Below are 26,827 nucleotides of genomic sequence, written 5' to 3' on the forward strand. Positions count from 1 at the left end.
AAAACATCAGCCTTTCAAGGACAGAGGCACTTGTTCAATGTGGTAAGACTTCCTTCAGTCTCAAGGCAGCATTCCCGAGACAAGGCAAGACCAGGTTCTATCTCCGGGATGTCCAGCTCCAAGCTAAGAGCATTATCCTCTTTCCCCCTCTACACCAAATCCCACAATGCGGCTGAACACAAATCCACATTTCATCAAGAAAACATAGCACAGAAAAAAACCCACATTTCAGGTTCCCCTCTTCGCTCATTCAGAACAAGGTATCACACACAGAGAAATAAATGAATCAGAGCATTGTGGGGTTTTAAAAGCAGAACACAGGTTTATTTACAATCAAGTTCTTATGGGCAGCTGAATAAATAAAAACTTTGCCCCACATACTCTAATTCCCCTCTGCAGAAAGTGTCTGAACAAAAGGCTAGCTTAGAGAGATGCCTGTTATAGCAGCTGCCCCCTAATCCAGCCCCTCCAAAGAACACACTTCCTTAGTAAAACACTATCAGAAAGAAAAAAATAAAGTGCAAATAAAAAGGCAATAAACCGCTGGTGGCTTGAGACCCAGACGATGTGGAAAGATTGGGCTGGACAAAGTTACACTGGGCAGCTCACACCCAGCCACATCATGGTTTTTGGATGCTTAAACAGGGACAGAGCCAAGACGCTGCTCCGTAGCACAGAGAGGGCTCCAGCGCAAACAGGAATATTGCACGTGTGCTCAAGAAGGGGGCAAGTGGCCTGGAGTTGCCAGCACCAGAACTACGGATTTGGGATTTAACCCCACTGCTCCCCTGTGTTCTACTGACAGTCGCCAGGACAGGACGGATGAACAGAAAAAGGGACCAAACTTCTATACTCCGGTACTGAAGTCACAGTACGACTACATTCCTCATCACAGCAGCACAACAGAAGTTGAACTTCTCTCTCCTCACACCCAGTAACCAAACTGCCTGTGGAATAAAAAGATTAAAAATCTCCTATTTCGCAATACCCAAGCTGTGGAAGGGCATTTTAACAAAAGGGTGCAGACATCCTGAAGGATGGACCATTGCCCCAAGGACAGGTAAAACCGACACAAAGAGTTCACATGACAGTGCTGGAGAACCTGTGTCCAGATCAGAACAGATCTGAACTGAGCTGATAACTCGATGGCAGAGCTGCCAGAGACACGAGAGACTCTTCAAAAGCTGTTCACACTGTCTAGGACCCGTCCACGTTTCAGAATCTTCTCACCCCACTCCTGAACTAGGCCACAGGAACAGAACACAGGAGACAGGACATGTATTAAGTCAGCATACACGGTAACTTCTTTCCAACAGTTCCAACTCGGAAGTGCTGTAGATACATTTGTGTGACAGGGTATTTGGCACAGCTGTCTGGTGAGGAATCCCGCTAGTATCTTCAGCTCCACTGGGAGCGTAGATACTGCATGTAAAGGCATGATTAAGTAGCATTCTCCATCCAGAACAGCTAATCCTTTGCCGAGTCCAAGTGCCACAGTGCAGTTACGGCCGTAAGAAGTCTCTGACTCGGGCTCCTTCTCTGTTGTTTTAGAACTTTCCTCTGGAAAGTGAAGCCCATGCGCTTGTTAATATCCTGACTCAGGATGGATCTGGGCTCGGGTCTCCATTCTGTTCAGCCACGGACCAGCACCACCAGACACAGAGACGCTGGACTCTGCCTTTCACCCTCCATCCAGTCAAAATTCCGACCACAGGACAGCCTTGTTTCCTTTGTCCACACTGACCACATGGGCACCCGCTGGTGACCACGCAACTGCATTGATAGAAGAACTGAAATGGAAGCCAGGTGTAAGTTTACAAAAAAGCTGAATTCCACAACAGCACTTAACATCAGAATGAAATATTACAGCGCACTGGCTATCAAAGAAAAAGCACTTTGTCAGCTCTCAAGAGACTCTGGCTTTTCATAAGCCTCAGAGAGATACAGTTTCTTCAGAATATACTAAATGTACTTTTTAAGAATTGTATCTCAGTTTAAGAAGTTGAACAATAACAAACCTAACCTTAATTCAATCTAGAGAATACTGCCGTGAATCCACAAAGAATGTGCATGTTAAGAATTCTCATGCACCAATTTAAGTTGCAAAGCTGTGCGACTACAATTTTTTTCATAGCTCAGCAGGATTCACAAGCCGGATCCCCGCTTCAGATTACACGGCCAGCTTCCCCTCACCTGTGATGCTTTGCAAGCGTCCTCTCCAATTTCCCAGTGAGCACATTCCAAATGTAGAGGGCCCCATCAGCTGAACCAGCAGCCACATAGTTACCGTCAGGGCTATGAGATCAGAGAAGGTGTAGAAGGCAGAGAACAATTTTTCGAGTCAGCAATTTATCAGCACGCATCATCGTTCCACCCGCAACTTCCTAAGCAAGCAACTTGGCATAGAACAGCCTTTTAAGAGTTATGTGTTACCAGCTGCTAACACTAAGAGGTGAAACACTGATATCAGAAGGCTTCCAAAACACTGGATCAACATCTACAGATTACCTCTTGGTCAGGACAGAGTGTGCCTTGGGCAAGTCACAAACTCTGCCCCAGTTTTCCTAGCTGTAAACAGGGACAACATAGCCAAGCATCAGGAATCCCTCACTTTTACCGGGGAAAGATTTATCAGATATCTTGCTTAAATCTGACCTTACCTGAACACAACTCTCGTCCAGTCAGAGCCACATTTGAATCCCTGGGCACTGAAAAGTTAAAATCATATAATTGTTTAAATTAATTTAAAAAGATGGAATTCCAGGTTTTCACTAAAGAGCATGGTAAGGTTCAGAATAAGCTCCAGCTTCCCCTTTATCACAACTCGCATTTCTCCTACACGCTCCCATCAATCACATCTGAAGAAATTCCTTTCTTTACGTCAAAGACTTCTAAGCCAAGCCATCTTCTTTTAAAGATGTAAATAATAGGATCCACCAGAGCAGATCTTTGCTGTTACACTCTAGAGAATTTTGTTACCCATGTAGACAAAGAAGTTAGGAGACTGCTCTCTGTGGAGATGCTGAACAACGCTCTTAACACTGAGGCCAATCCACAATCCAGAATTCTGAAATTCATAATGTTCTTGTGGAGAACACACTCACCTGAACGTCTGCTTGACAGCACCAACCCGCAGATCAATGATCTTCAGTAGATCATCACGGGAACAGGTCAAAAGCTCTGTTCGCTCTGAGTTCAGGTCCAGAGCTGTGATTCTTCCAAGCAGCTCCAGCTCTTTTACTATGCTTTCCGTCCTAAAGACAGAAAGGAAGAAAAAAAAAAAAAGAAAGAGTAAATCAGGGTCCAGAAGACAAACCACTGGATCAAAACTTTGAATTTTCCCAATGTGTAAGAAGAGGAGAAAAAGGATTACTGGTTTATTCTCACATTTTGATTCTTTTCCAAACTAGATCTGGCTTTGCGGATAAAGTTTCCAGCCAGTAGCTAGACACTACTTTCCTCACAACCCCACCCTCTAAAAAAACTAAATAACATCTAGAATGGCAAGTACTGACCACTGCAACGTATTTACAAGGAAGCAGACAGCCTTTTCAGAAAAGAAATGGGATCTCTCCCCAAAAAAAATCCCAACCCCAAATAGTACAATAGTAGTAACAAAAGTCTATTTTAATGGCCTTCTACAACTCCTGTAAGAGTCTCATTAGCTTCCAAGCTCAGGAAGAGTTCCCTAGCTCAGGTTATACTTGGACTGCAATCCCATAACCATTCCTAGGCTATGAGCTCTCTTACAATAGTTTTACCTGATGTCCCAGAAACGAATTTTCTTATCAAAATGTCCACTCATTACACATTGCTCAGTACACACGATGTCGTTGCAGCTAGATCCTGCAAACACTGTTTTTATACCTAAAAAGGATAAACCAATGGTGACACACTGGAATTTATACTGTACAAACTGCTGAAAACAGAGACAGAAAAATAATCACTACACCACACACGCAGTGGCCACACAGAGCAGTGTCCAAGGAGCACCACAGGGCAGACAAACTCTTGTCTTAGAATAATCCTGACTTAAGTCTTCAACAACCTCTCTGCCCTTCTCAATCTCCTTTGCTGTGGCTAATATCCCTTTAAATGCTCCCATGACAGCTGCTTTACTTCCACTTCGTATTTAGACAGCTATAATTTGCTACTGTTAAACAATATGAAACTGTCTCCTTGACCTATGTTCACAGTCCAGGTATCAAGGTAACCTTGAATCTCAGCTTCTCTCCCAGTGCAACCACGTTTAAGAGCCATCAATAGGAGAAAAGCCAAGGAAATAAGGCGTTTCTCCCCCACAAAAATCTGGATCCTGGCATTTCCTTCATTTGAGATGAAGTTTTTGGTACATTTCCAGGAGACATTTCCATCCAGCTCAGGGTTAAAAACTCTGACCTGGCTCCAAGTTTTTAGTGGAAGACTAAAATACCCACCCCCAGACTGGTAAACAAAGAACACTCACAGAACACAGCTGCTGCTCATGTAATAGCATTAACAGTGCTTCCTGCATACACAGGACGACTTCTTCTGATTCCAGGTAACAACCAGAAGGAAACCAATTATTTTAATAACAACAGAAGATTGCATGGCTGCTAGTTTTTGCTTTTTTATACTAGCAAGAAGATGAAATAATCTGGCTGATGTCAGACTTCCATTTAGATTCAGAAGAAGCACAGAACACAGATGAAAGACAGAAATTAGGTTTCCTTACAGACTTTGCTGCGGAGGTCCCAGAGCTTGAGGGTCCGGTCATGACTTCCCGAAACAATGCGCGCATTGTCCAGCAAGAACTTGGCTGACAGAACTTTACCGCTGTGACCTGTCAGGGTGTGCTGAGGACGAGAGATTTACATGGTGAAAATCCATTGCACAGCTCCACTTGCTCCCCTTTCCTCATAGCTTACTAGTTCTGCTATTTAACAACTCAAAGACAACCTTAAACCATAGTTTGCATTGTTGGAGAAAAAAATAGATTATAGTCAAACAGAGATTAACATCTTCAAGTCTGAACACCGAGACTACCAGAGATCTCGGAAAAACTACCTGCAGCAGTTTCTGTAACTGCAGGGGGAGGATTCTGTGGGGCTGAGCAGAACAGGAACGACATTCACTGCAAATTGCTGAATATTTGCGTACTGAATCACAAAATAGATAATGAATGACTGAAGTAAAAATTGCGAAAAACAAGACAAGTCTTTGGTATACAGTTGTTTGCTTTTTTTAAAACTCAAAAGGACTATCAAATTACACAAAGCAATCTGAGCTCGGGAAACGAAAAACTCTGAAGAATGGAAAGGAATGAGAACAAAGTTTGGAAAAACCACAAACCTGATACAGAACACAAACTCAGAAAGAAAGAATCATCCCATAAAGACCACTTTGTCTTAGGAAAGGACACAAACTCCAGAAAGGAGGATCTAAATTTTCACTCTGCATCTCTCTTCTGCTCTTGCTGCACAGTCATTACATACAGATATTTGCATTTAAGTAGGGAGTTTGTGGCAAAATTTACCATGATTTCAGCTTCACTGCCTCATGCTCATGCATGCAAGCCATGACAAATCCATACCACATATACTCAAAATAAATAATGCACTATTTTGTCTCAGTCAACAGTGAATGCACTCACCCAAAGCTGGTAGTCACCAAAAAAATTACAGAAAGATACCATGAAGCCATATGGATGTTTGCAGGGATAACTAACTTTTTGTAGTGAGTAATCTACAGTCTGCTAAACTTGTACTCACTTTAATTCACATCCAGTAGTAGGCTTTGCAGCCAAATGAACTGACATTCTTCGCTTTCCTAAATAAGACCTGACATCTCCACACCGAGAACTACCCCATGAATTACAATGCAACTGCAGGTTATAACTGACATGTGAAATGTCAAAAGATTCAGAACATCAATGCAGCATCTTGCTAAAATAAGAAGTTGAGGAAAAGCATACATAGGAATAACAATTAAAAAAGCTCTTTAAAAGCTGAAGAGAAACTTTTCTTTTGGTCAAAGGTGAATCCTTCTTTAGATTAGAGCTACACACTGGAGAGGAACCTGAGTACAAAGGAGTTGGGAGGAGAGGAGGAATCTTTCAAAAGACACTGAGAATAAAGTCAAGGAGGTTTATGCTTGCTGCTTTTACAGCTAGGCAAAGGACTCCATTTCAAAAACGCTGCTCCTGACTTAAAACAAAAAAGCAAACCCTCTCTGTCTTCCACAAACCCTTCTTCAGCAGTCCTTCCCTTGGATTGAGGCTAAAACATTGAAGTGGTTCTCCATAAACCGTAAGAAGCATTTAAATTGTCACAGAGGGGGATGCAAAGGTGTATTGGTTTACATGGTAAGGTTTTGCTAGCGGTGGGGGCTGTATTGTGAAAATATGCAGTAACTGGAGTTTCCTGCCAGGCTGTGCAGAGACTAATACTGTGTTTTAGGTCTTGCTGTGAAGACCCTTAAGAGAAACAAATATCCTGTAAACAGAAAGAACTATTGAAAGTGTCTGTAAATGCCCAACTTCCAAAATTACCACGTCCCCATTAGACAAAATTGAAAATACAAGACTGAAACAGCCTGAGCACTGCTTTGCCTTCAAGAGACTCACCCGTAACCGATTGTCATCAACTGTCCAGATTCTGCTGGCAAAGTCATTTGAAGCTGCTAAGAGGTAAGAACCCTGTGAACACAAAATTGATTTAAAACCACCTCTGCAAGTCAATAAGCAAATTAAACTCAAAAGTATTTCAAATAAATCATTAAAACCATATTAGTGCTATACTGCCAAGGGAAAAAAAAAAAAACCAAACACAAAACAAAACCAAAACCCCAGTAGCATATACTAAGGAAAGCTGGTATAAGAACTTCCAAAAAGGTTATTGCGCTTTTTTTTTTACCATTAAAACATGACAGTGATTTGTAGAATCATGTCTACAGATAAACAGAATAACAACAACCAGACCAAAAAGGACGTTCTCCTTTCCCTTCTCCTGCAGTGAGGAAACGGGTTCTAATGTATCCTCATCTATTGTGGCTTTTTCCACCCCCTCTTTTTTGATTTTTCACAGGGAAAAAGCCCTACATCATCTACCCCCACTGCTTAGATAGGCCTGAGTGGAATTAGTCCAACTCTTGCAATTTTCATTGCAATTCTAGCATTTTAAACTAAGATTCCAAAACTTAAATCTGTCCAAGGAGACATAAATTGACTTGTTCGTGGCTTTAGGCTTAGGGCTCTTCCAAGTCATCCATAAGAGAGAATGGATGCCATATGATTCATGTTTGTGCTGGTGTCCCTCTCAAAAGACTTTCCAGAATCCTTAAAGCCCGTTAGCACCTCACCTCAGGCAGTTCTCACCTCAAATGTGTTCAAGCAGCTTGCCAAAATCAGACCTAGTTTGTCCTGCAGAATAACAGTGCCAGCAAATCTCTAATGAGCTGGTCAGTATCCAGAGGTAGGATCTTTTTGGGTGTGTATCAATAAAGTTTAGCACATAGAATCACCAAATGGAAGAAGTTATGTCAACTTTGGTCTACTGTCTCTGCAGTAAAGCACCGCGTTAGGGGAGAGGTCTCAGCAGAAAAGTCAGATCACACATCCAGTTAGAATGATCCAAGACCCCAAACTCCTTCAAGTAAGACTGTTGGATGCTGATCCCAGTCATGTCTCCAACACTTCAGGTTAACATGAACTGAACACATCCCAAGCTGTCAGCACACACTCTGCCAGTCACACCATTACTGTGCCGTGACTGGTGAGAAACTGCTGGGAGAAAAGGTCATGGAAGTACCAGCCTATGGATAATCAGACCTTTTACTGTTCATCACAGACCTCAGCGGAGCACTTATGGGAATAAACTTCACAGAAGTAAAGCCTCGGTGTACTTGCTTCTTCTGTGCTGTTATGCCAGTTTTAGTGGGAAGCTGAAGACTAATTTCTTACTTTAGACAAAGCCTACTGTATTTTATTGTAATTTTATCTAATAGCCCATAACAGCCAATGTCTGAGCTGCATATCATCTTCTGAACCATAAACCAAAAATGAGAATTACAGACTGCAGCATATCAGATAAAGATCTTTTGTACAATTTTGAACTATCTGCAGTTACTCTCCTAAGTAGTTGGCTATTTCATCAGAAAAAAGCTGCAGCTGAAGTAAGCAGCATCAAAAAAAAACATAATTTGTTTACCATCAACACCACAGATACCGCCGAATTTAAATATAAGAAAAAAAACTGTTATTCACCTCATCAACTACCATGCTGTAAACAGTTTACAAATTCTGACTGCCACAGATCAATGGTCCAAACAGATAAATGCAAACATGGGGAGATGTCAGCAAATCAGGGTGATTGTCCAAAGAAATGCAAGAACTGCCCACATGCAATGGATTTGTTTATGTATTTATATGGAGGATGTTTTGAGGGTGAAAGTGTGTGTCAAGTTGGAGATTTGGGAAATGCACCCACTTGCCTCCTGCCAAACCAGCCTGGGTCAGCATAAAGGTATACATTTGAACATTTCTGTTGAATGTCTCACTCCAGGAAGTTCTTATATCTGTATTTACATAGCATCGGTAACTTTTCAGTGTTAGAATGGAAATCGATAGCAGAGCACAACATAATTCAATTACTTTATTCCCAATCACAAACAGTGGATATTGCACAGATACTCACAGCACTATCAAATTCTATGCTTGTAATCCCAGCGTTACTGCCAGAGAGGGACCCTTTGGGCTCACACCTATCTGCACAGAGAAAGAGGAACAAAACTTAAGCAATGGATTAGAACAGAAGCTGACACAAAGTGCACTATCATACGAGTTTGTTCACCATCCCGCCATACCCCAAAAGCAAAAGGTTTACCTCCCAAGACTTCCCAAAGCTTAACCCTCCGGTCCATGCCTCCTGTCGCTAGTAACCGGGAGCCAGGGCTGAACTGCACTGCATTCACCTCCCCATCATGTGCATCCTGAGGAGTGGGAGGAACAGAACAGCCACCCAAAATGGAATTAGCACAGACCCAAAAAAACCCCACAGATTAGAAAGCTACAGAACTTAAAGGTTATACAGAACCACAACTGTAGATCTTTCAGCAGTATATAGGAAACAAAGCCACAGACTGAAACTCTACTATGGCTGATGATGTACAAACAGAGCAAAAAGGCTGATCCTTATCTAAAGAAAAGAAAACAAAAGCATATAAAGAACAACACTAGCAAGGACTCAACAGTGATAATAAACTGCCAGAAGCCTTACAATGCTTCGTAAGTTTAGGCTTTATAAGGTGAGGCCTTTAAAGTTACACCAGAAAAAGATTAAGGAAAGGACAGGACAGAAAGCATTAACAGGTGATACGCTGTACAAGAAAACTAACTTTTCATTTCTCCATCTAGAGCCAGCCATGGAACATGATCCAATCAGTTCATGCAACCAGAGAACACAATCAGCCTTGACTTAGGAAAGTCTGCTAGAAAACAGTGTAACAGATTAACTGCATTCATTTAGTGTACCGGTAACAACAGCTACTTTATCTTGGCAATTAAGTAGTACCAGCACAGTTTAACTTTGAACAGCACCTTTTCTCACAGAGAACTTGGCCTTAAGCTGTGGCTGCTCATCTGCAGGTGCAGTGACATCCCTGCACCCCTGCCTGATCACAGCTTAGTGTTTTGAAGCTTGAGTTGGCCCATTAATAGTGATTCTTAACCTTTTAAAACCTATGAGAATTTTAAGATTCCTTCTTTTTTTTCCCCCTGTTAATTTCACAGCTTTATACTACTTACCCACAAAGTATTAGTACCACATTCTTAATTCATTTGCTGCATTCCTTTTTAAGTATTTTCAGTAACTGGTCTTTCAAAATCAGTTTTTCCTGGAAACTTGTATTTCTCTGGAACTTGTTGCTTGAACTTGGTTTGCCAGCTCATATTTATGGGTCATCACACTTCAAATCTGATCTTTCTACAAGTGCAGAAGAGCCATTCAGAACAAAACTGGTCAAAGGCCTAGCCTAGAAACTATGCCCAAGAATGATGGCTCAAGTGACCTCCACCTTCCCGAGCCTTTTCTACTCATCTCTCCAGAAGTGAGGCCAGTCTGCTCCCTGTACCTGCCAAACCTCTGGCACAAAGTCCTTGTCTTCATTCCTGGAATGCTTTGCTGGACCCAGAAATGTCCTCGCACCCCACCAAACACAGGAGCTAAAACAAACTGTGTTTAGCTCCAAACATAACACAGATCACCTCCAGAAGGAGGATGTGGATTCCCATGAAATAAGTAGGGACTTTTTTCTTCTAATACTGCAGTGCTAACCACAGATCACATCCATACTGCCACAGTCTGACGGGCTTACTCCTGCAGCTGCTCCTACTCCTGCTGCAAGATGGGGATCAGGAATGGGGCAGCATTCCCTGTTTCAACAAGACCAGGGGTGAGCATAGTTTACCATAGTCTGCCCCTCCAGACTGGGAAGGACGGCTGCGCTGCTCTTGGAAGTTCAGATGTCATTACAGAAGATCAAGAGAACAGTGAAAACAACATAACCTCTCACATGGTTCTTGAAAACCTCACATATATAGCTTTGCAATACCTTTTATGATTAAATTAGCCAGATTTACGTCTCTTGATCAACTGTGCTTGCTGTAGACAGGAGAGAGGTTGCAACACATACTGCAGCCACAAACACCTCCTCTGATGCTCCCTATTCAAGCCAGCTCCAGGCTGTCACTTCAGTTATGACCCTATTCTCACTTAAGGTTACATTGCTATTCCCTCCACCCCATGGCTTCCACTAGAGAAGGTGGTAACAGGGCATGCTAGGAACACACAAGCCTCCGTGCTGCAGTGAGCCATTCTGATACTCTGGATGAAAAAAAATAAGTCATTTCATATCCATGAAATACCCACATCCAGCACTGGAGCGCCTGAGAAAGCTCAAGAGGAATGTTCAAACAAGTAGCTGTGTTACAAGATAATTTACCACAATACCTTTCATTCAGAAGGTGATGTCCTTCACAGAAATTTAAGCTTGGCCTTGTGAGGCCAAAACAATGCATAGAGGAGGTCTCAGCTTGAAAACCTGAGATCACACACAACAAATGAAGACACTCCACTACCACAAGCTCCTTTTAACCAGTTCTGTTGGATGACATTCAGTGCCACAACTCCCTTCACTGCGGAGAACTGGAACCGAATTAATCCCAAACTGTCAGCAGTCACTTCCTCAATCATAGCTCTACTATGGCATGACAGAACAGGGACTGCTGGGAGCCAAGAGGGTAATGGAGTGCAATTCCCCTGTGCCCTCAGACCTTTTACTAATCATCATCGACCTCAGTAAGACAGACACCAAGCACGTTGGCTCTGAGAAGCATTTGGGTTAAGAATTAAATGGGATGAACTGTGCTACCAAATCAAAAATTCTTTCTTGTTTGGTGATGTTAGTAGAGTTTCAGGAGATCAGTTCCCACATAGATAGGATTCACTTCCTCCAAAGACAGTAAAAGCAACGGTAAAACCGAGAATTCCTTCTATACTTACAAAGACACATATGGCAGTAGTGGGCACTCTCACTTCTTTACTGGCACCTGGATGTGGCTCTACATTATCCTGGGGAGCAGGAAACGAAGACAAAGAACGCCTCCTGAGATGAAACAAAGTAGAAATATTTTAAAATGAGAAGTGAATGCTGTTTCTCTTGAGTTCATCCAGATCTGTACCTGCCACTTAACTACACTGTACAGTGAGTAAAAAAATGGGGAGTTTTAACTTTCTTTTTATCCCATCTTTCAAAAGTCACATTTGTCATATAGCACTACATCCACTTATGGCTTTATATATTTCACAGTATGCCAGTAAGTTACCTGAGCTGATTACTGACCTCATTTCGGACCTTTTTGGTTTTTTTTAATAGGAAAGGGAAACATGGGAGTGATTGCAGCTGTGCTCAGCTGGAGAGACTGCAACTCCATCATTATGCCTAGGGAGAGACTCAACACCATTGCAGCAAAACACTCCATTCAAAAGCTCGGGGCTGCACCATTTAAGCAAAGACCGTCCACATAATACAGAGCTTGACTTAGAAGGACTGGCTCCACTCTGGATACTAAGCACAGAACCCAACGACCTATTTTAAAATAACCCTATTAAAGGAGCAAAGTGCAGTGGAAAGTAATAGCAAACCCCATGTATTCTCTCCACAAAGAGGGGCTCATTGCCTCTTTAACTGCAGACAGTTTCTAGCCAGTGTTATCAATATCTGGAATCTAATCAGGATAATGCAGCTGGGTTCTGTGCTACTTCAATGGAATACATTCACATGCTGGACTAAGAGCGGATAATGTTTTCACCTGGCAGCATCAGAAGGTTGATGTCCCAAAAGGGGAGACTCAGACAGACTGGAGGGAAAGGTCAGAGGTCAGCACACGGCAAGATGGAAGAAACAGGAAGTTGAGGAGAACAAAAAAGAAAAAAAAAAAAGGCAGAAGCTAGAAGAAAAGCTGAAATTATTTGTTTGTATTCCCTGCATCACCAAGATTTTGGTGTACATTGAAACCAATATACAAAAACAAAGAGGTGAAAGTGTTCTAACCTACCCAAAGATATTAGTGATAGAGTCCAGAAGGCCTCCAGCTGGCTGGGAGAGTCGCTTACTGAAGGAGGGGAGGACAGGTTTAAACCTCATGAATAGCTTCTCCACATAAAGATCAATACAAACACATTTCACAGCAACAAGTCTCCGGAAAGACGCCCTCCCCTGCAGACCCAGTCCGAAAACACCAAAGGCAGGCATCAGTTCAAAAGTCACCAGTAACTAAAACTCAGAGCATGATTTGCGAGTGAAGTTTCCTTCTACTTCCACCTTGTGAATTACTGGGTTTAGATATAACAATCTGCCAAGTCTGAAGTTTCAATCACATCAATCCATGCTCTCGTGTAACTACCTCTTACTTTTCACTCACTGCTATTTTAGAGGAAGAAAAAGATGCATTTAATCTAGGTGAAGATTATTTTCAGCATTTCAGTAAACCAAAACACATGGCTATTCGTAAAGTCACATCGATATCTTGTACAGTAACAAACATATGATACAACAGGTACTGCAATACCCATTTTATCGACTATTTTGTTTTTAAACCTTTGTTTTTAAGATTAGGCAGATTTTTTTCAGACAATAGTTTAATCTACTAAAAACAGCAAAGGAAAAACAGAGCGTACCTAGAGCATGGTAACAGAAAACACAGCACATGCTCTGGTGGAAATACTAAACTGTGTTCCAGCTAAAGATAAGTAAAAACTGTAAATAACATTCCCAACATTGTTCTAACTCTTATGTCCCTTGTTCTTCCTCAATGACACGATACAAAAATCTCTTGGTCTACAAACCTGGATGTTCGGCTAACAGCTCGCACTGGGGATGTCTCCTCAGCTGTGTCAGAGGTTTCATCTGCAAGCACTTCAATGTCATCATCCCTGCTGAAGTGAGAGAAAACACCTCATTTTCAATCAGCCAGAGTTTCCTATGGGAACCACCCACTGAGGTACATGAAACAAATGGACGACACTGTTCCAGGGTCTGTTGGTGTCTGCACCCAACCTGCATCTAGGTTAACTTAGCTGTAGTAGCAGGTAGGTAGGTCCAGACAACACAAACACTGATCTAGTCATCACTGCCAGAGATACTACATTCAGCATACAATGTCTGAAAACAAGTATATGCAACACGAGATATTGCAACCCCAAATACAGGTGATATTCTATTTTCACAGCACCTTTTTTGCTGTTCCAAAAGAAGGAAGTATTAAAAAAAAGCACAAGAGTTTGAATTTTCCTTCTTCATCCACAACAAAGACATCCAGATACCTTCTATACTGGTGTACTTCAGATGTTGTTCCATTAAGTACAAAGGATGTTTTGGTACACTTCATTAAAGCATTGGAAGTGTGAGATTCCAATACATATACCATAAATTAATCCAGTTAAACTACTCAGCTAATGCTACAAGGTTTTTCCCCATTAGTCATCATGGGCTCTGACAGTCTAGTATTTTTTCCTTCAATGATGAATTTTTCCTCCACTGCTGATTTTGCAGGACAAATTATTTTTAAACACACTCCATCAACCTGATGCCATTTGACTGAACAGGAAGTTTAAATTCAGCATCTAAGTTGGAATAAACCAATTCCTCACACTGAGTTGCAAAAGAATTGAAGAGAATGGGACCAGTTTTAATCTCTCATTCCAGAACATAGCTGCACCTTAAGTTCTAAGATTTTGGAGGACAGTATATGTTAAAAGGCTATAGAAAACGCATAATCTGATTGAAAGTATCAGGCCGATATTTCAATAAAACACTATCAAATTCTGCTGAGATTTCTTTTTTAAAAAATAAAGTTTGAGCTATTAAAATTGTATGTAGCAAAAAAAAAAATTTTCCATGTTAATTTAGCATATTTTTGAAGTGAATACAAACACCAGAGCACGCTCCTTGAAATGCTGTAATTTTCCCCTTCAGTAAGCAGCAAATTTATACAGCACAAACCCTCTAACATTACGAAATCTAAAAGGAATCAAAAACAGCTGTGAAGCAGAGTTTGAGTAATTTACAGAAATGATTATTTTCTAGATAGTTTTTTTTTTTTTTTTTAAACAGGCTTCTTTTTAACTTCTTGGTGCCTCCTGCCAAATTATTTATGAAACACCAAGACCATCATCCCCACCACAACAGGAAGTAAAATATTCAAGCTGTTGTGCTACAGCTGCCTCTGAGCTCAGCTCTAAGATAGGAAGGTCTCACTCTGGGTAATGGAGAGGAAGAAGCTTAACAGAGAAAGTGGCCAGAGACTTTACATGTGTGTTTCCCCTCTCAGTGCAACATTATTTATTGAAGAGTTTAATATTCTAAGAAATTCTGTGTGCATTTACATCAGATAATGTGGATAAAAGGGATATCACTATTCTGAGAATATCACAGCTGGGAAGACTGTCCTCTGGCTTGGGGACTGTCCACTGGCCTGCGACACAGAGGTCAGCAGCAATCTTGTCATGGAGAGTCCCACCTCAATAAGCTAAGGGAATTGAAGCATTTAAACAGTTCTTAAGAAAAAATAATTGCAAAGCAAATTGTGCTAGCTAGTTGTATTATTAATTGCAGTTTCAATTTTTCTTTCAAACGCTACAAGCTCTCTCATACTCCCCTAACACACGCGTTTCCTACCCACCCCAGCCTTCTGTGGGCCCTCTTACAGAGCAGGCACATCGCTCCTGTCACATGCAAGGACACGCAGCACAGATTACATGCTAACACAAAAATAACATATCAAGAGCAAGCCTGCACACTGCGCTGGCACTGTGCTCTGAACACTGTCTCACCAGTTTCCAGTAACAATGCAGCAGGTGCAGCTTTTTCTGGATTTGGCTAACACAAGTGCCAATAACCTTATCAACCTGGTGCAAAGCTCCTATACTATCAACTGCCCACTCAGCTGATTAAATACCACCCAGGAGTAAACACAGCAGTGAAAAAACAAGAGACTAGAGATTTATTTAATAAATCTCTCCCAGTATGGAAGTGATCAATGTATTTTCACCCACCTTAATTCACTCCGTACCTGTTCCTACATGAAATCCTTGACTGTATTTGTAGTCTAACACTTACAAACATGGGCATCTTCAGAATATGTTGTTTCATGATTGAAGAACTACTTTGAAGACCAAAGGCACCACATAACAAATGTTTTTATGCTGAGATAAGAATATATATTCACTGTATGAACCATTCTTAGGACTTACAGTCCAAGCATCTATTTTTAGTCATAACAGAGCTCCTTCTTCTGGAAGTTCAAGTAGGGAGAGTTACTGTACATTTCTGACTTCACATCAAAGTTTAAACGCTCCTCTACATCACCAAATTTAGAAATAACAAAGATACCATTTATCATGCATCTGCATAAAACTGAAGCATGAAGTGATGAAGGAGACTCTATAAATCAAGACTGCTTACGGTTCAACAGGCAGGGGTTCTTTGGCAGCTTCTGCTAACTCCTTCTGCAGCCTGGCTTGTCGTCTCCTAAGAAGATGATAGATTTTAAAAAAAACAAACCCACAACTTTCTTTATTCCATTCCACAAATTACCCTGCACAGCTTTGATGGGCTTCATAAGATTTAAAAAAAAAAAAAAAAAAAAAAAATCGGACCACTGCCGTAATTTTATCCTGATTTTCAAGATACTCAGTGCAGGAGAGACTGTGAACAGCAAAGGACAAGATCAATCAAGTGGGGCAATACGGCAAAGTGTACCTACAGCCCTTTATAATGCATGTGAATGCATATTTGCTTGGAGTGCAAGAACTTACAAAAACAATGACTATGTTAGTAAAGATGATACTAAACTGCCAAGTATTACTATGAGTCTTGTATTACAGCTTTTAGTCTCCAAGTATTGTTAGCTGGCAAGGAAGCTGAAGCAATTCAGAAGAATAAGAAAAATTATTATTTTGCAAGGAAAAAAAACCCATATAAACTTATTTTTGCAAGTTATACTTAGTTCAGTCTCATGGCAGCTGCTCCTTTTAGCAGAATGCAAAAAACACCTAAGTTAGTTAAGTTAAAAAAGGATAAATCTAAGAGTAGTATGAACAAGAGAAGTTCAAATCTAGTACCAGCAAAACCCCCAGTTTCTACTGACTTATGATCTTCAGGCCATAGTTAAATGTTGCTCAAGAAACAAAAGAACATCTTTTCTTAATTTAAAAGACAGGAATGTTTTCAGAAAGCATCCGTCTCCGTTGGCCAGAAGAAGGAACACAAAGTTCTGGACTCTCATTGTGTTGTGCAAGAACAGAGATCTCGGATCAAAACTAAAACTGGTTTTATCCTATGCACTCATAAGTACTCAAAAATATATTGGGAAGTAGCTTATCAAATAGAGGTCATCAATCTCACCTTGAATCCTTTTCATTTTCTGCATTCAAACGATTGGCTTCTTGTGCTTTCTCTGCCATCCAACGCGAGACCAGCTCCTGGTTGTCTTCAGTCGTTTTCCTTAGTTTCTCCTCCAAGGCATTGAAGGTGATCTGCAGAGCATCATATTCATCTTTCAGTGTCTGATTAGCTCGCTCAAGATCTTGCAGTTTGCTACGCAATTCCTGGCACTCAGTTTCCAGTTCAGAGATCTTTTGCAAATACTCTGCAATCCTGAAACGGCAACAAAATATACAAAACAATGAGGATCTCCTTTGGGACCTATATTATCTTCTTTGTGCTACTCACACAATGCCTAACAAAGGCATTTTCAGCCCATGGCTAGGACTCCTAGAGAATATCATAACGCTAATAAATAACTCAACCAGAAGTCCGGGTCTCATACCAACCACACAGACAAAAGAGTTCCTACTCACTTTGCTTCATTCATCTGCATCTCTTTGTCCTTCTGCTGCATTTGGTTATTCAGATCAATTACAGACTGGGCCAACTAGGGAGAGAAGAAAATGCAGGGATGTCAATTGGGTATCACACACCGAGCAGCAATCAGTGAGAGTACAGACCAATCTAGCATTACAAGCACGAAGCGTAACTTTCAGGTTTTCCTTCACAGCTTTCTATATAGATCTGTTTACTGCCCCCGTCACACAGGTCGTTAAATCAGGGAATCCCCTTTCAAAAATGAGTTGTCAAAAAGCTACTGTCCTTTGATATCTCACTCTCTTCCCTCAAAAAGTTTCAGTAAAGTGACATCAAACAGAATGCACACTAGGAAGAAAAATAATGTTTTAAAGTAGTGGAAAAATCAATACAGAAACTAAAAATTGCTAACTAAGTACACCAACAAACAAATACCAGCAACCAAGCAACAAGTCTTCCTGTTATGGCCAGGACAGCCATTACAGGAGACATGTAGCTCATATACTGTAGACACAGGTTTCATGCAGAGTTTTCACACACAGAAAGTTGCCAGTGGAATCTCTGCAGCGCACAGGAAATAGAGGGGCAGAGGCCAACACTAACGAGGTGCTTCTGGCAGCTCCCAGCTCCCCAGTCAGTGACAGCAGCCAGCCCCACAGCGTGCAGAGCCTCAGCTGCTGGGAAGAAGGAAGACCTGAGTTTCAAGAGGAGTGCCTGCCTCGGTAGATGGCTTAGTGTATGAGGTGAGGAAAAGAAGGAATTTTCAGTGGTTTGTCAGTGGACACCTGCTGTAGAAAGCTGTCTCCTCTTTGAAAGGCTCAGAACTGCTGACACTGGAGCTTCTCCACAATCCAGTGAGGTGTGATCAAAGGAGCATGTTAACTTTTTCCAGGTCACTCCCACCTTCTCCCCATCAAAATCTGCAGTACTATTTGGGTACCACTTCCTGGACTCATTCAATCCACTTCTGCGGTTTTTAAAAACTTAATTCTGCCAGTGAAGCATCCACATCTTCCCATAAAAAAAAAAAAAGTGGATTTTCCTCTCTTCCAGGGCCAACCCTCCTAACTAATGGGACTCCTGGGCTCTCTATTGCATCGATGTGAATCATACTCCCTTTTCAGGCTAACACCATGGCACTTCCAACCTTTGCTTGTGCTTGTTTATTTTTGTCCACTCTCATCTAGCGGTGGTCCTGTAAAGCGAGCGAGTCAAACAGAACCACACACAGCCACCTCATCTCTCACCCTGCTCATTCAAAACCTTTCCAGTGTAGGACTACCTCTAAACAGGATCAGTTCCTTCCTCCTCTAATGAATACAGTTAAAAATCTATCCATGAAACAAAGTTAAACACTTCTTAAAAATCATGCTATGCTGAAAGCATACGCTCTTATTTTCTGGCTGTGAGTTTGAAAGACCAACTATCTCTGGTTTATTTTAATCATCAACATGGGTTGCTTAAAAAGGCTGTACATAAAGTGAGGAAAAAATGATGATGACTAAGCTTGGTAAAATTAAGGTCATGTTTGTGAAGTCCCATGCATGAACAGTACAGGACACAAGAGGACTTTCTAACCTCCCCACGTTTCTTATGTAGCTCTGTCAACTCCTCTTGATGCTTTATCTTCAGCTGTGCCAGCTCCTGCAACTGAGCGTCATTCCATGTGCCATCATGTCCTGGACTGGAGTTTGAGAAACAGGAAGAAGAGATATCACAAACTAGAATCCATTTGCTCCCATGCCTTTGATCAGCTAGTCCCAGAACAAACCCTATACTATATCAGAGATAGAGGTCACTCATAAAACTAAACCACAGCCAGCTTCCCCGCACCACACTTAACAACCAAAATCCCATTTTATAGTACTGGAAAATTTAATTTAGTAAGGACTCAGTTCACCTTCCTGTACATTTCTAAAACAGAATTCAAACTCAAATGAAAGATAACTAGCCTTTGCTTAAATCTACATTAATACAATTGAGTCTTAAAAGTAGACTCTCCAGATTCTGGAAGAAGTAGAAATATTTTGCCACTTGCAATTTGTTTTGGAGGGAGCTGGTAGACCTTAAAGATGCTACATATCTGGAGACAGCATAATACAGGGCACAGAACCAAAAGCCAAGGAACCAAGAGCATATTCCCAGGCCCTGAGGTTTATAGTCCCAGGTGTTACAAGTTGCTTCTCCGTTGTCCTGTGTTCTAGCCTCATCATGTGTAAAGGTTTAGGGGTGTTTTTTAATTGTGTTTTACAACACAGTGGTATTGTGACAGAATCTGTAATTTCTACACACCAGAAGAACACATATATAAGCCCCCAAACAACTATGATTATGATGTTTATCACTCACGTCTTTGAATGTACAAAGACAGGAACAGAAGTCAGGTTTTTAAAAGCATATACACATATCGCACACACAGCCTTTGAGCAAGTTAGCAGCTAAATAAGTTAAAATTATTACTTTTAAAAGCTGTAAGTTCATCACTATTGTACCAGACAAACAGAACAAGGTAATTACAAGCATCTGCTTCTGCAGTCATTTTGTGTTATAACAGTCCAGTGGGAAACAGCAAATGAGTCCAGAAGCTGAAAAGTCTCCCAGTGACATCAGTAACTTAATGCTCTTCTCAAACAAACAACAAAAAATACCTCACTGAACTAATGCTGTACTAGAAGACACTGCATTTCCAAAAAACTGTGTCCAAACAGATAGGAAGCCAAGTCCTGTGGCGGCATGCAACATGTCCTATAACTCTGGCCATGCACACATCTATAGCCAGAACTAGATACTCCTCCTTGGCCCAAAGGAAGTAAAAGCACTTTTACTCAGCTATCTAGGATTAGGGAATTCATTCTGTTTCAAGAAACTGTCATATACTGAAGCCAGTATCAGAGTTCAGCTTAGTATTTACTTTGAAGATGCTGTTTCTGTGCATTTCTTCTCATCCTCACCTACTCCAGCCTCATCTCTTAAGAGTGTTCACCCAGAATCAGATTCCCAAAAACTAAAGGTGGTTCAAGACAAGTGCAGTCATCAGAAAGCTTCTGAGAACTTTTGCACAGGTGTTAACTCCAGCCTGCTGGCAAAACACTGACATTTTGCCTGCAATTCCTGTAAAATCAGTTCCTCTTTCCTTATTAGTAATAGTACACAATAGACTTAACTGTATTTGTTTTGTAAAGCAATGAGACACACACATACAGTTCTGTATTTTATAGCAATAAGAGCTCCAACAGAGGAAGCAATTCCCACAGAAGTAGGAAATTCTGAGCTACTCAGCCCTGCCTTTTCTTCAGTTCCACCAAGTGCAAAACCCAACAGCCTGTACCTGCTGGGATTTACACGCTGTCCAGACAAAGGACACACTAGTAGCATACTGGTTTGCTCTGGATTCAAATGTCAAAAGAATAAGCAGCACGACCCCTGCCTACAGCACTACAGTGCTATTCCCAGGTTAGAGAGGAAGTTTCCTGAAAAAACCCTGCTAGAAGCAGGCAGAAGAGACATTCTTTTTAGCATATGGTACTTATTTAGGACTGACGCTTCACAGTCACGACTTTCTCCATTCTCCCCATGCTATGGGATAACACAGATTGAAAGAAACCAAGACACTGGTTTCTTTCTTGCTGCACTGCAATGCTTGTAAGATCGGACAATTTCAAGAGTCAGATCATAATAAGCACTAGGAGGCAAACAGGTCAGAAGCAAAAGCTCATTCTGCTTCACCTCCATACCTTGAGTTTGCAATCAATTACTCTCTGTCCAAAACTTGGTCAGATCTTTCTGCACCGTGTACTATAAATGTATTATAACTTTATCACATGTTTAGAGTTAGTTGTAATTTATTTTTAGTTCAACAGATTTCCCAGATTGTTTTACTCCAAGTTACTGTAGAAGCTGTTTGTGTAATGCATCAAACAATGGTTTAGGTTACAGTGTGCATGACAGAGAGCTGACTGACAGAAAAGGAATTTTAAATACCTGATCTCATGTCTGCTTTGCATGTCATATTTTTCTGCTTGAAGCTTATCAGCCAGCACCGCATGAAGGTCCGACTTCTCTAGCAGCTTGTTATCTGAAAGGGCATAAAGTGCAATTAGGAAGATAACCAAAAAGCAAAACCAGATTCCCACCCTCTTCTTCCACCAACTAAGATCTAGTATCTTCAATTATTGTGACATAACCAAACATTATGTAAGTCTCCACCACATTAAGGTGAGCTCCTCTTTGATGCCAGCAGGCTAAGGCAGTATTCAGCTACAATTCCAATAATTTCTCATTAGTCCAGATGCTGTAGGGGACTGGTCTTATGAAAGTTTAATAGAGAAGCTGCTGAAACGTATTAATATCTGCTAAAACAGAAGGAGTTCAAAGTTCAGTCTCTTTATAGCCCCTCAACTGATAGCAACAAGGAAAATAGATCTGCCAGAGAACTGGTCGTACCCAACACTGCAGAGTCCTGCCAAGGTTTATTTCCCTCCCCCTTTCCCTGTAACACAGAGCATCTCAGTGTGAGAGGCATTAGGTGACCCCCATTTCCATGCGCCCCTGTCACAGCTGAAGCAGCAGAGGGACAGGCGAGTCAGCATTGGATAGAAAACTCTGGGCTCCGAGTAGCTCTAAATTTTACAAAAGACCACGGACACGGTCAATAGCACTATTGTTCTCAATTCCACAAAGACCTTAGTGGGAACTGTGCAGTCTATTTAGACATTCAATCACTGTCCACAGCACAAACCCGGTTTAGCCTGAGAGAACTGAGAGAAGCGACTAGTTATTTTCCTCGGTAATGTGGAAACCCCAACTTTCCTCAGTTCCAATAAACATCTCCCAACTAGTCTTCCGAAAATTACACACGCGAGGCCTCGGAGGCCCTTGACCACCGCGTTTCTCCCCCTTTCTGAGGGAGAGATGGGGAGGGGGGAGAAGAAAACCGCCTCTCGGCCTGGGCCCGGCCGAGGGAGCCGCGCTGCCCACTTACACTGCCCGATGATCTCCTCGAAGGCCTGCCGCTGCAGCCGGTCCCGCCGCCGCAGCTCCGCCGCGATGTGCCGCTTCCACGGGGGGAAACCGGCGGCGCGCAGCCCCGACGCCATCTCCACGGCGCGGCGGGAAGGGGCAGCGGGGACGAGCGCCCGCCCGGCCAGCGAAGGGCGGCCGAGAGGAGGCAGGGAGGCCGGCAGGAGCTCCGGGAGGCTGCGGGAGGCCGGTGCCCGGCCCGCGTCGGGGCGAGGAAGGTCCTCTCAGAGCCGGGGCTTGGCCCGCAGCCGCCGCCCCACGCCCGCCATGGCGCTGCGGCCGCGCTCTGTCAGGGGACCTCACCCCTCAGCGGCGCACCGCAATGGCGACAGCGACTGCCCCGCCACTGCCTGGCACCGCCTTCCCGCCCGCCTCCGCCTCTAGCCTCACCGTCCTCGCCGGGCAGGGCAGCGGAGAGGTCGCCCTGCAAGCGCGGTGTCGGCCTCCACCACTTGACAAGCAGCCTTCTAAGGAGAGGGGGCCTCGCGCCGCGCCATTTTGTACCCCTCCCCTGCCGCCATCTTGAGAGGGGCGAGCGCCGCCGTCCCGCCCGTGCCGCCATCTTGAGAGGGCTCCACCCGCCCCTCCTGAGGCGCATGCGCATCTCGCCCCTCAGGCGGCAGCGGCGCCTGTCGGGGCCGGCTGTCGCGGTGTGGGCGGGATGGCGGCGGCCCCGAGCTTTTCTGTACGAAGTAAGTACGGCAGCCGCGGTTAGCGAGGGGGACACCAGATCGAAAGGAAGAAGTAAAGCTGTAAATAAAGGAAGAAAACACAGCGCGGCCCTTCCTGAGGTCACCTCTGGGGGAAAAGTCCCGGCTTGCTCTTGTAGAGATGGGACGTATCTGGGAATTCTCAAAGAAGTTGATAACGATTAATGCCGCTTTTCCAACGATGGGAGTGTGGAGAGTGCCACAGGTTCACCAGAGTCTCTCACCATACTTCTAATTTTTAAAAGAGTGGATGAGAGGACACAGTTTGAGAAAGCATGACTCATAATACACATGAATGGCTTCCCTAAAAGGACAACACAAGCTTTTGGTATTATGTCACCTGGCAGAGCCACAAAGTACGTGATGCTTTGACGGGGCTTTGGTGAAATCAGTGACTGGTGCACGTGTGTCACCTGCCATGAGTCCAATGTTCACGCCTCGGCCTTTTAACTTTAAAGTAAGGTAATTACTGTGAATGAACATTAAAAAGCTACAGGTGGCAGAAGGGTGACGTACTGCATGGGCAACGAAGCTGGTGAGGGGTCAGGAGATAAAAGTCTTATGAGGAGAGGCTGAGGGAGCTGGGGGTGTTCAGCCTGGAGAAAAGGAGGCTGAGGGGGGACCCCATCGCTCCCTACAACTCCCTCAAAGGAGGGTGTAGCCGGGGGGGGTCGGTCTCTTCTCCCAAGTCACAGGCGATGGGACAAGAGGAAATGGCCTCAAGTTGTGCCAGGGGAGGTTCAGATTGGATATTAGGAAAAATTTTGACACTGAAAGGGTTATTAAGCCTTGGAACGGGCTGCCCAAGGAAGTGGTTGAGGCACCATCCCTGGAGGTATTCAAAAGACGGGTTGACATAGTGCTTAGTGACATGGTTTAGTGATGGTTTTTTATCAGTTGGGTTGATGGTTGGATGATTTTAAAGGTCCCTTCCAACATAGATAATTCTATGATTCTATGGCCCAAAACAGGGATACCCTCAATATGATTTGTTGGGTGGTTTTTGGCAGTCTTTTCCCCAAACCCTACCACAAGACAAGCTCCAGTTCCAGCAGGGCTTGCTCAGCTCCGAGGCTTTACCGAGCGAGGCAGCTGTTCAAGAAAGGGGGTGGCGAAACGAAGTGTGGTTTGGGGTTTTTTTAGATAGGATTACTTTGAAAAATTATTTGGAACACAGCATGAACTACAAGGGCAGCCTTCCCCAGCACAAGCACACCCTGTCCAGCGCCGCGAAGAAACCACACGTTCCCTGGCAAATGTAAAAATCAGTAACAGCTTGCTTCTTTGCTTTACTTTTAACTGCTTAACTTCTTAAGTAATGTGTTAGGTAACCATATTATTGTAATTTAATTTGAAATTGGACAGGATTCATAAAGCTTTTTGTCTTGGACTACCTAAATTGTTGTTTTGTTTTTTTTTTTTTTTCTTTTGAGTAAATGAATGAAGATGCAATTATTAAATTGTAAGAGAATAAAATAGATGATTCATTAGATTATTACACTGGAGGCGAGTGCGCTGCTGGCTGAGTTAATAATAGCTCCTGCACAGCTCTGTCTTATCAAGTACACAACACACAAGGTTATGCATGTTCTCTACAAAAACTAATTTGGCCAAGTATAAGCACACAGCCTACTTTTTTTCTGCTTATACATCAGAAAATCAAATTAGATGTTTAAAAAAGTAAAATTACTTGTAACTGTAGGCTTAAGTCCTAATTCTATGGATATAGTTATGGACTCTTGGAGGGCAGTAACTCTTTCTCCTGAGAGAAATTCATCCTTTCGGATCTTCTTCTCTACATCTTAATCCTCTGCAGAGAAAGTGGAAACCAAACATGAAGCATGAGAAAAAGGGAGAAGACAAAAATACAGGGATCAGGCTCAGTTACTCCTCTCCTGAGGCTTTTACCTTGCCCTTAATATATAGTCAGCCCCAAAGTCTCTCACTACCTTTCAGTTGCCAACCACTTGCCTTCCTTCAGCTTCTCCAACAAAAATCCTTCAGCTCATTTTTGAGAGTAGGCTTTTCTCACTGAAACTGGGAGAAAAATATAATTGTCCGCTGTTTCTTTCAGCGCGACAGAAAAAAGAATCAGTGTGAACAGAAACGGCATGAAAAAAAAAAAGCATTAGATAAATTACTGCAAACACTGTATATGTTTTACTGCTTACAATAACTGCTAGACTGTTCCAAGGGAAGGATTTCAATTAATTGTCACTTGTATGTGTTTGAATCTTAGACAAATCACACTCTGCTAAAGATGTCCGCTTTTCTGTAATATATGATTTCCGTAGCAGGCAGGACATCCTGATTTTTTTTTTTTTTTTACAATACCTGCTAATGATGCTTTTTCCACTCCAATACAAAGCTCCCCTTTCTTCTTAAATTCAGCTTAAGCTTCTGGCAGTCCTTCCAGTAACACATGCCTGCTCCATGTCATCATCTGTCATCTTGCTCTCCTTTTATATCAACAAGAGTTACAAGAACACATCTGATAAAATAGCTCGATCGGACTGAAAGTGGCTTCTTTCTCCATTTGAAGCGCTTTTCTGCTACCACCCTCATTAAAAAAAAAAACCTGCCGATTTGTTCAACAGCCTAATTTGGGAATAAAAATTTGAGGCGACCAACAAATTAATGATTTTTCAGAAAACTCACACCGCAGTGGAAAAGTAAGATCTGTACCTGCAATGAGAGTGTGTTGTAGTCTACACCCATAGAGGTTGAAACTTTGCTTGCCATGGAAAGGCTACTGCGGGTTTGGTCGTTGTGAAAAAAGGGGGAAAAAAGGCAAAGGACAAAAACCCTCTTCAGCAGGTACAAGTAGAGGGAAACACGGGGAGGCAATACAGATGTTGGCCGCTGCGAAGGAAGAGATACTTGCACCACGCCTGCAAGACTGTGTAGAGACAAGACAAAGGCTAATATGAACATATTTTATTGGTCTTCCTGCCATGGGGGCCAGTTCTTTGCCAGGTGACAGGCCAGACAACAAGCACCCATTGGAGACGTTCGTAGTGGAGCCCAGCAGAGCCATCCAACGTGCGCTGCACCCATCACAGACTTGTGGATCAGAAGAAATAACGCTGGGACCACTTCCTTCTGCACCCAGGCAAATGAGGCCATGACACATCTTCACTGGCTTTCCTGGAACACAAGCTGGTGAGTCTGAACATCTGAGCCATGAGGTTAAACCCACCACCACCTGGGGCACCTTCTGTCCTCCTAGAGGTATAGCCTGAGGTACTACCTCAGGCGGGAAGAACTGAGGACATGAATGCAGAGAGGTCTGTAAGAAAGGACCTAGGGTTCGTACTGGTTCCCCAGCTGAAGAGGAGTCGGTGAGGGCACGCTGTCACGAAAAAGGGAAACCTCATCTCGGAGATAAACAGGGCTGTCATCAGCAAGAGACATGAGATGATCCTTCTCCTTTAGCTGGTGAGAGCAAGGCTTCTGGATTCAGTTACTTCCTTCTGACTTAGAACTTGAGATGTTCATATTCAAGGAAGATGGACCAAGTTACCTTCAAAGCTCCGTTTTCAAATTAGGCTTTGTTTTGGATCTTTGAGTTTACATTTGAAAAGAAGGAACATTTACCACACCTGGTCATTTTCTCTGTGCTTACAAGCGATAATTGTGAAGATGCAAATTGCTGTGAAGCACGGAGCAGACATCATTTCCATCCTAACTCTTCATCC

General features: G+C 42.7%; 1 protein-coding gene and 2 non-coding genes across 8 annotated transcripts; all 3 read right to left on the reverse strand.

Moving 5' to 3' along the window:
• Positions 1-296: 296 nt before the first annotated feature.
• On the reverse strand, positions 297-22,720 carry ATG16L1 (autophagy related 16 like 1). Of its 6 annotated transcripts, none has more exons than XM_074154208.1 (19): positions 22,382-22,707; positions 21,382-21,475; positions 18,979-19,084; positions 17,397-17,470; positions 16,942-17,193; positions 16,000-16,065; positions 13,383-13,472; positions 12,593-12,649; positions 12,347-12,394; positions 11,538-11,640; positions 8,862-8,967; positions 8,673-8,743; positions 6,605-6,676; positions 4,715-4,835; positions 3,762-3,867; positions 3,105-3,254; positions 2,661-2,708; positions 2,194-2,295; positions 297-1,790 (listed from the first exon to the last, which is right to left on the reverse strand). In XM_074154208.1, the coding sequence occupies exons 1-19, from the start codon at positions 22,494-22,496 to the stop codon at positions 1,697-1,699; spliced, it is 1,875 nt and encodes a 624-aa protein (XP_074010309.1). In that variant the 5' UTR covers positions 22,497-22,707; the 3' UTR covers positions 297-1,696. The 6 variants fall into 6 exon arrangements, with proteins under 6 accessions (XP_074010309.1, XP_074010310.1, XP_074010312.1 ...); XM_074154209.1 differs by having other exon boundaries at positions 13,383-13,469; positions 22,382-22,496; XM_074154211.1 differs by lacking the exon at positions 12,347-12,394 and having other exon boundaries at positions 13,383-13,469; positions 22,382-22,720.
• Positions 7,567-7,829, reverse strand: LOC141468952 (small Cajal body-specific RNA 6). Its single transcript, XR_012463402.1, has one exon.
• Positions 11,060-11,330, reverse strand: LOC141468951 (small Cajal body-specific RNA 6). Its single transcript, XR_012463401.1, has one exon.
• Positions 22,721-26,827: the final 4,107 nt, after the last annotated feature.

Source organism: Numenius arquata, chromosome 9 (genome assembly GCF_964106895.1).
Source record: "Numenius arquata chromosome 9, bNumArq3.hap1.1, whole genome shotgun sequence".
NCBI lineage: Eukaryota > Metazoa > Chordata > Aves > Charadriiformes > Scolopacidae > Numenius > Numenius arquata.

Coding starts and splice junctions, on each gene's coding strand:
- ATG16L1 (XM_074154208.1), bottom strand. CDS start 22,496: ATGGCGTCGGGGCTGCGCGCCGCCGGTTTCCCCCCGTGGAAGCGGCAC. Junction 8,744..8,861: donor GCTTTGGGAAGTCTTGGGAG/GTAAACCTTTTG, acceptor TTCTCTGTGCAG/ATAGGTGTGAGCCCAAAGGG. Junction 1,791..2,193: donor ACGCTTGCAAAGCATCACAG/GTGAGGGGAAGC, acceptor CTTCCATTTCAG/TTCTTCTATCAATGCAGTTG.